The 9,271-nt window shown below is 41.5% G+C and overlaps 1 protein-coding gene across 1 annotated transcript; it reads right to left on the reverse strand.

Annotated features, from left to right (window-relative positions):
• Window positions 1–322: 322 nt before the first annotated feature.
• Window positions 323–8,842, reverse strand: mthfr (methylenetetrahydrofolate reductase (NAD(P)H)). The gene is made up of 12 exons (XM_072681049.1): window positions 8,728–8,842; window positions 6,556–6,799; window positions 5,533–5,771; window positions 5,295–5,405; window positions 4,946–5,139; window positions 4,273–4,523; window positions 4,015–4,149; window positions 3,225–3,405; window positions 2,750–2,932; window positions 2,371–2,472; window positions 2,145–2,264; window positions 323–1,291 (listed from the first exon to the last, which is right to left on the reverse strand). The coding sequence occupies exons 2-12, from the start codon at window positions 6,792–6,794 to the stop codon at window positions 1,073–1,075; spliced, it is 1,974 nt and encodes a 657-aa protein (XP_072537150.1). The 5' UTR covers window positions 6,795–6,799; window positions 8,728–8,842; the 3' UTR covers window positions 323–1,072.
• Window positions 8,843–9,271: the final 429 nt, after the last annotated feature.

Genomic DNA, 9,271 nt, shown 5'->3' on the forward strand with positions numbered 1-9,271 from the left:
ATCAGTCCTGTCCATCCAATGCAGACTTTTTATGAGGTTGGTAGCAAATGGGAATTGCTGTCTGGCCTTGTTCCAACTGGTGTTATGTTCCAAGGCAAGAGATCATCAGCCGGAGACGAGAGTCCAAAATGCATGACCAGAAGACTGGCCTCGACGTAACATCAGCTGATGGGAGTGCCCAGCAATGCTTTTACTTTTGGCACAGTTTCAACTTCAACTGACTTTATAGTCTACTGTAACCCAAGGCAATGTGACAAAAAATACCCAAAGTTACATGGAAAAATGACACAGAAGAACAGCTCTGATAAAGAATGTGTGGGAAATGAGTGGTTTATTGTGCTTCTTTTATCAGCAATGCACGAACTGAAGAAAAATAAAATCAAAGGACCTTTTATTTAAAAAATAAAAAAGAGGAGAAAAAAAAAGACCCAAGGCAATGAAAAACAATTTTCTTCAGATTACAATAGTAATCAAAATCACTGTCACCATCTTTGGCCTTGGATGACTTCACAAGTAAATATCTGTACGTCAAGCTTCTGACCAGGTCTCTTTAAAACCCAGCAAGGTTGCCGTTTTGTGTGGGCGAGTGTTTATTTAAGCTGGCAAGATAAAACAAAAAAAAAAAAGCAGAAAGTTCCCCCAAAGAAACTTGACATCCTTGGACTTTAGACATGTGCAACAGCCAAAATACTATTTATAAATAGCTTTAAAACCATCAGCTTAAAAAACAATAATAAAAAGGCAGTCACAGTAATCCCTACAAATTTGCGTGCCATCAAAGATATGGGAAATTACGTCCTGCATGGTATGAGTGTGTTATGGTTCTCAACCATATCTCTATACTTGTCCAGTCCTACGTTGTAAAATAGTGCTCTTGATCTGCATTAATCATAAGTTACTTTCCATGCCGTAAACAAAATAAAATTCATCAGCATGTTTATGTAACAACTCCAAGATGTGTGAAGGGATAAGTAGCTGATATTACAGTAGAATGTAATAGTGATCTGTCTCTCTGTGAGTGTTTATGTGTAGTCTTCGAGGGAAGCAGCAGCAGGGAAGGTGTATTTTAAAGCTATTGTAGGTTTTCTTGATCCAGAGGTTCTGGAGGTGCGTCGAGCAGTTCGAACATGTCGTCGATGACCTGCCATAAGCAGCTGTCTAGAGGGAAGTCATTGTCCACTAGGTTGACCAGGAAGTAGTTGTCATGGATGTACTGGATAATCATTCGTGAAGGAGACTCGTCCTCGTAAAGCTTCCCCCACTGCTCGATCCACAGAGCGAACGCCTCGTCCTGCAGGAACAAGAGCATGGTTTTATCAGTGGAATGCCGAAGCTCAGGTGAGTTCCCTATCAAATTATCTTTACAGCAGGTGCAGCCTGGACAATAAAAAGCCCATACCACACATATGCAAACATTTGGGTACCCTTGGTCAAATGACACATTATCATTTGTAAATTAAGAACACTCATCACGAGCTAAACTACGAATATCTGAAAGTTCTAAAGATCTGAAAATCAAAGTATCGATGCCCAAAAGGCGGAAGGGTAGCTATACGCAGATCATCAAGTGTTATCAGCTTGTGGTGCACAGTTTCAGGGAAAGAAAGAGGTCATTAACCCACTAAACCATTTAATCACATACAGACTGTGTCAAAACAAAAAAAAGTGACCAGTAGCAGTAAAAAATACTTTCAAACTGAAAGCTAAAAATGACTCACATGGACTCTCCCTGATCCAAATAAGATAGCACTTTATTGATCCTGAAGGAAATTGCAGTGTCACAGTACAATTCATATTGCACATGGGAACAGAAATGTGAATAATTATGGAAAAACTGATTAGGAGAAAACTGTTCTACATCTGTTTTTTAGGGGGAAGTTCATTAAAACAACTTTTAATGCATTTTTAATAGATTATTTTGCTATATTTTTATCTCAAATGCATAAAACAAGCTACATTTAAAAGCTGATAGCTTACTTGTTTATTGAGTAATTTATAATCCAAATAATAAATTATTCATTCTCAAAATAGTGGTTTGTTGCGATCCTACTAAGCATTAGGATTTGCTGTAAGCTTTTCTTTTCTTGAGATGATTTCTTGACTTTCTAATGATGACAACAATGCGTGTGCGGAATACTCCTCACCTTCCAGTACATAAAGCTGACTGGATCCACTACCGTCGGCTGAATGATCTCTCTGCCTGGGAAAATTCCCCACGTTACAGCATTGGGTTGCATATCGTGGGCGTTTGTAATATTCTTGCCCTACAACAGAAATGAAAGTTATGTTAAGAGCAAGCTCACACAAATGGTCTGATGTTAATACGTTAATAATCTGGAAGTGGTCGAGAATGACTCGAGTGTATTTTACCTGCACGTTGACGATGTGGTAGTTTACACGTGGTTCATATTTCTTCAACACTTTGAGAAGTGCGTTAACATTTTCACTTGACGTGAAGAATTCTAGGTATGCCTGTTAATTAGCAAAAGGAAATATTTTTTGGTTGGAGACAAATGCAGCAATATCCAAATATAGTGTAAGTGTAACTTGCTTATTCTTTCCTGGCCAACAATGTTAAATGATACAAGTTGCATAATATAATTACTCTTTACTGGGAGCTGTATTAAATAAAGAAAGAAACAAAAAAAAAAATCATACATAAAAAAATCAAAGCAAAGTTGGTGAAGCTTAAAACCAGTAACCATGACATTACAATATTCAAGATCAGTTCTTTCCTTGAATCTCCTACCTTTTGAAAGACATATCCGCCCGGTGGTCCCCACCCCACAATTGGGTCAGAAGAAGGCTTGCCGTTGATGTTGGGCTGAGAATTGATAGTGAGCACACCTCTGCGATTCACCTTCTCCAGTTCCGTCTTCAGCATGTTTGTCTCTGGAGCTAAAGGGTCATCGTTCCATGGCAGACACATCACCTAGAGTGTTGAGCACAAATCAAGACATTCAGCTTTCAAGCACTATTATTTTCATGGGAGTAGAATTGTCAGAGTGCTACAGATGTGGTAGATGCACAGAAATCAGGTTAAAGCAGTCTTGTAACTGGGCACATATTATGGTCTAATTGGTGGTAACGTAATAATTCACTACGTTTTGAAATCTGCATGTTTTAACCTTTAATATTCCCAGCATATTGAACAAATATAGTTTGAAGCCTCTGATTGCAATGATTCATTATCTAAGGAAAACCTGGACCCTCGTTCAATCTACCTTGTGTCCGCTCTTGTTTGGCTGTGCTGCGATATAGTCAGTGAAGACTTCATACACGCTGTCCTCGCTGGTTAGCTCCTCTCCCCACATCTTCAATAAGGCCTCTTTAGAGGACTTGCTCTTCAGGTAGAACAAATAATAATCCGTCAGCTCGCCGAAGGCTGGGGACGAGGAGTTACCCCTGAGGAATAAAATAAACAATCAGGTCAACGAGCAGGATTTCAGCTTCTATTTGAGTTTATATCTCGGCTTTTGCATCACAATCTTTTTACACATATCATCTCCTGCAACACGGTGGCTATGTATTTGAACAATTGACTGTGCAATATTTTCCTAGCCAGTGTTCTCATTAGTTCATGCACAAGGGGATTAACAAAAGGTCTAACTCAAGTTCATTCCAGATGCAACATTTACATTTGAAGAATGCTGCATATACAGAGTGTTCCTCGTGATCTTTCAGAATCCTGCTATTTTGGGGCTTAATGGGCACCAAAATAACAAAACCAAACACTCTGTACTATTCGATGTGCTATCTACATGGAGTATGAATAGAAAGTGGTACAAAAGTGGCCAAAGTAGGTTCAACCAGTGAGTCAGTGACAGAGCCATGGGCAGTCATGGGCAGGACCTGAAGGATCTGATGCTTAGTCTTGATGCCAGACACCACAGGACTTCTTCAGAGGTCTTGTAGAGTCCATGCCTCATTGGGTCAGAGGCATACATAGCATTGGGCCGGTGTTTTTAATGTAATAATATATTGTTAGATTGATATATTGTTGAGAAAACGTACCATCTTCCATTGGGGAAATCATCCCAGTCTTGAGTTCTGTAGATGTAGCTTTTTGGCCTCGAAGCCCAGAAGATCGGCCTAACATCTTCAACCTTCCGTTTGGGGTGAGCACTTATAGCCCATGGCAAAGGTCGCCTTTAAAAGAAACAAAAATAAATAAATACATTAAAAACTATTCCACTCCATCACCAATGAAAGCCAGGCATTAAACTGGGAGCACTATGGAGCTAAAGCCTTATTTCTGACTCGCTCACTCACCTAGGGTCCTCTGCCCACAAGCCCAGCTGTCTGAGCACCTCTATGGTGGCCACCTCTCTGTTGAGTGTGTAGAAGTGCAGGCCAGGCACGTCCCCGCTGGTCAGGAGAACCTTGCACATTTCCACAGCCTGCTGAATGCCATAGTTCCGGATGGCAGCGTCGTTGTCCTTAATGGGCTCGATTACCTGCATGATCTCCTCTGGCACCTCCAGTTTCGACAGCTTGACCAGCTGCCGCAGCGAATGGTAACCCTGTGAGGGAAGGCATGAGAACCCAGCAATTAATGATAATTTATGTTATTGACTATTGCAAAAATACTGAGTATGATTTGATAGGACTATGATCAAACCAACTAATTTATTATGCAGTTTCTCAGATTGCTGCTGCAAATGTTATGATGCAAAAAAAAAAAAAGCCCACAGCACTTCATGTTGTGAACTGCTTTCTCTAAAAAGCCAGGTGCATCTCATGAACATAATGCATCATTACACTTACAAAACAAAGATATTACGTCCTCAGGCGGTGAACTAATTGCTGTAGCCAAAAAAACATATAGTTTCACATTGGATGACTATGTATAAACACACTTTTTGAAAGAGGATAGAGAGCACCTTAGCCAAATCCTATTCAAAAGACATGTGTTTCATTGTCTGGAGGTTTTAACTGGCGTTACCTGTATAGGGAAGATTCCAGGCACAATGGGACAGGTGATGCCGATGGCTCGGCAGTCCTTGACGAATTTGAGGAAAGTCTCCGCTCTGAAAAAGAGCTGCGTCACGATGAAATGCGCTCCTGCATCCACTTTCTCTTTCAAGTGTTTCAGGTCCTCATCATAGCTCTCAGCTTCTGGATGTCCAGTTGGGTAACCTGGCATTGCGCAAATTGGTCATTGAGAGAAATAGCTACAATTTCAAGACCAATAATATTCAGTGCTTCAAATGAAATAAAAACTGACTGCCAGTTTGTATTGTAAAAGTTGAGTAAGCAAGTTTTCTGAAGCTATACTTCGATTTAATGCATACCAGCGACACAGATGTCGAAGTAGTCATCAAATTCTTGGCGAATGTGCTTCACCAGGTCTGTAGCATAGTTGAAGCCTCCTTCTTCTTCCTCCCAGTCAGCCCCCACTGGATCTGTATAGAAGTTTTCTTCCATAATTACACATCCTAAACATCTATTAACTAGGTATCAGTATATGGCGTGAACAGAAGCCCAGTGTTCAATATGCTATATATAAAACTCAGTCCTCGATTACCTTACCTCCCCTTAGAGCCATGATGTTCTTCAGCCCCAAGCGCTTGGCTTTGCTGAGGTGAGCTGTGATTTTCTCTTTCGTCTGTTTGCAGCAGGTCAGGTGCAGGATGCTCTCCAAGCCGCAGTAATTTACAGCTGTACTGGCTATCATCATTGAGGACGTCTCCTTGTCTGAGCCGGGGTCTCCTGCTGGATGCCATGTTACGTCAATGAATAGGGGGCCTCCGGATCCCATGCGGTCAAACCTGAAGCACATATGCAGATATGAAACAAGTTAGCCACTGTGCAAAGTTCTCACCCTTGGTTCTTGAGGAACCTGCCCTCAATATTGTGTTTTGTTTTTTTGTTTTTTTTGCACATCCACATTTATATAATGTTGATGTAGGCTGGCATCCTTAGTGTGACCGTGATTGGCTACCAGCAGTGTAGAAGCGTGTGGATATTGTGATTGGCTGAGTTTATCTTCAGTTTGTCAAATCTGATGATCAGCTCATCTCTACAATAAGGGCAGAAGCCAACGTTTCTGGACACAGTATTCATTTACTTTGATGGCTTTCCTGTTTTATTGCCTGTCTTCAATTATTATTATTATAAATTATTATTTGGTAATAATGGTCTCAAAAAAAAAAAAGACTTCGGTCAGCAGTGAAGGTGTTTAGACAGGCTCATTTGTTCCAGTCCTGGAAAGCCATAATGTTTTTTTTTTGCTAAACAAAGGCAAGAAAGACAACCAGTGAACTTGTGACAGGGTCATGGGTGCCTAGGGCTTATTGCTGTGATCCATCTAGGCTCCACCTTACAACTTACAGTATTTAAAGGATCTGCTGCTGATATCTTATCAGAGTCAGATAACAGGACGGCTACAAAGGTCTTGTGGAGTTCATGCAACAAATGTCCAGATCTGTTGTGGCGGCACAGGGGTGGACTTTTACATAAAAAAAACCTCAAACTTGAATACATCACTTTAACACTAGTAATCAGGACATAGTGTTCACATTTAGCTGATGATATGAGGCCTGTGGTGCTCACCTGGATATCAGATTGACCGCCCCTCCAGCTGTGCGAGGGGGAAAAAACTCTAGTGAGAACCACTGATCCCCAGACTCAAGTCTCCTCCTCATCTTGTCCCGCAGCCGGTCGGTGCGGTCCGTGTCCAGCACTGGGGTGGAACATCTTGAGCTCTCTTTAGAACTCTCTCCACTGTTGCTCCCACCGCTGGAGTCGCTTTTACATGGATGCCAGCCCGTGTCCACTCGCTGGTTGACCATGTTACCTATGACCACAGCAGACAATTCATTAATCAAATGTAGAACATCTGGACGTGGTAAACAACTTGGCATGTCATATTTGTAAAATAAATCAAAGTAAATAACACCTAATATATTGTTGCATATCCCTTGCTTGCAGCGTCAAGCTGATGATCACCAAACTGTTGCACTGATACTTATCCAATAGGATAAGGTCTGGTGGGCGACTCAGTCAGTCAGTTTTTCCCTACTGAAAGCCCTTTGTTGTGTTGGCTGTGTGTTTGGGTCACTGTCTTGCTGCATGATTAAGTTCCTTCTGATTAGACTAAACACATTTCTCTCTAAACCAGCAGACAGAATGTTTCTGCAGTCCGTTCTGCTGCCACCGTCATCAGCTACATCATCAATAAAGATGTGTGAGCCCAGTCCAAAAACAGCCACACAAGCCAAGCCCGGACACTACCTCCACCATGCTTGACGGATGAGCCTGTATGTTGCACTTCATGTGCAGATCCTTTCTTCCTCTACATTTCTTTCTTTTGATAGAAGCTAATCTTGTCCATAAAACATTTTTTGTGGCTCATCTTTGTATTTGCAAATTTCAATCTGTCCTCACAATGACTTGACTTTTTTAACAACAAACATCTAACAGGGCACTCCTTGGCAACAAGACACACCCGTCAGTCACATGTTCCAATATTTTTTTTTGTTTGTTTACTTGAAAAATGTAACTTTAGTGGTGTTCAAACATACGGTGCCAAGTTGTTTAACACTGATATGTAAATGTAGGAGTCCAGCAAAAGCAAAGGAACTGGCCGTGGTGTTCCAGTACTTTTGGAATAAGAATTTATGGCTGATCCCAAACACAAAAGCGAAGCCAAGCACACTTGGCGGTGCTCACAATCACCAAATAGTTCCCAAATATAGCCTGGTATCACGGTAGTAGATAATATTTAATTTTGCTATGTGTTTATTCAGATTAATGAACACCTGCTTCCTGACCATCAGTGCTGATGCTGAAAAGAACTACGGCCTACGATCGTGGACAGATTGTTAGATTTTGATCAGAAACCACATTTCCAGAAAATAACTGTATTTTTTACTGTATTTTAAGAATGTAAAAGCACTTAGAAATTGCATCCACTACATGTAGATATCAAGTCACATAAAAGGTCACAAAATTAAAATAATAACAATCCCAAAACAATCTGCTGGAAAACAAATGCACCACGATATTTCACAGGGATTTAATCAATAATAAATAATGTTAAATAAATTAGCAATATACTAGTAAACATATGGCAAAACAACAACAACAACAACAACAACAAGCAGCTGTTGTTGCACAGGCGTGCAGTGCTGCAGAGAGTTTTACTAGCTGTTGTAAAGTGGGCCTGTTTACATGGGTCAACAGAAGGCAGCCCTGCTTTGTTGCTGTTCCTTCTTTGTCTGAAACACGCTGAACTACTTCAGGAAACTAATGCAGCTTTCTTTTCTTCATCTAATACATCGCGACTAATATTTCTGGTTCTTGTTAACTAAGATCACTGAGCTCCTGTGGCCAGCTATTCTTGCCTGAGCTCATAACGTCAATGAGGGTAACTCGAAGAGAGCACGTTCTCCACGCAGCGTCAGCCACATGGACCTGCTGCTAGACATGTCTTACCATTTCTGCTCTCATCACAAATACCTAGTCACCAGCAAGTAAAACTCACCAGTAGTTCTGGATCTGGGCTAGTTTCTACAGTAGCCAGAGAATGTATGACAACTGCGAAGAGGGGAGGGTCTTTTACCAGAACATGTGCAGCTGCAGCAGCAGCAGCAGTAGTAGTAGTAGTACCAGCCACTACACCGGCCACACTGCCCAGTTAGCAGGGGAAGCTAATGCGACAGCTGAGCGGGCCTAGCGAGCTTCAGCTGAAGTGGAAATGAAAGAAAAAGACAAGCTGTTTACCTCCAAGTGTCTCCTTATAACCACAACAAAACAACAGGGGTGAGTCCCGTACCGGGGAGGGTCAGCATCCGATGAACGCGCAGAATAAGGGAAGAATGTGGGTTATAGTAGCGGAGCTGGCGGGGGCGGGGCCATGTGTCCACTGGCCACGCCCCCTCCGTGGCGGAGTGCTTTTATCATATTTTGTTTAAAATCGACGCAGCGCTGTTTCCTAAAAGTCCACCAGTTCACTCATAACCCGCATGTGTGTGTGTATACACCTGTGCTTTATCTTTACAAACTAAAAATGTGCTTAATTATGACTTTAGAGGACCAGGGATGGGATTTGATTATGATTCGGGTTGGGGTGGGTTTATAACTACAGGCTGAGTAATGCGTTAAAGAGACAGGCTATATATAGAGAGCGTAATAACAGGGATAAGAGAGGGCGTCTCACAAAGCATGATTTGTCAGCTATCTTAGACAAAACTGACCAGCTGAAATGTCCCATACCTCTCCACGTATTGTGAAGCATGGGTACCAGGTTATTTATTATTTTAAATGT

This window comes from Salminus brasiliensis, chromosome 6 (assembly GCF_030463535.1).
Source record: "Salminus brasiliensis chromosome 6, fSalBra1.hap2, whole genome shotgun sequence".
In the NCBI taxonomy this organism is placed as follows: Eukaryota; Metazoa; Chordata; class Actinopteri; order Characiformes; family Bryconidae; genus Salminus; species Salminus brasiliensis.

Coding starts and splice junctions, on each gene's coding strand:
- mthfr (XM_072681049.1), bottom strand. CDS start 6,794: ATGGTCAACCAGCGAGTGGACACGGGCTGGCATCCATGTAAAAGCGAC. Junction 5,772..6,555: donor GCGGTCAATCTGATATCCAG/GTGAGCACCACA, acceptor TATGTGCTTCAG/GTTTGACCGCATGGGATCCG. Junction 1,292..2,144: donor TCAGCTTTATGTACTGGAAG/GTGAGGAGTATT, acceptor TTGTTCCTGCAG/GACGAGGCGTTCGCTCTGTG.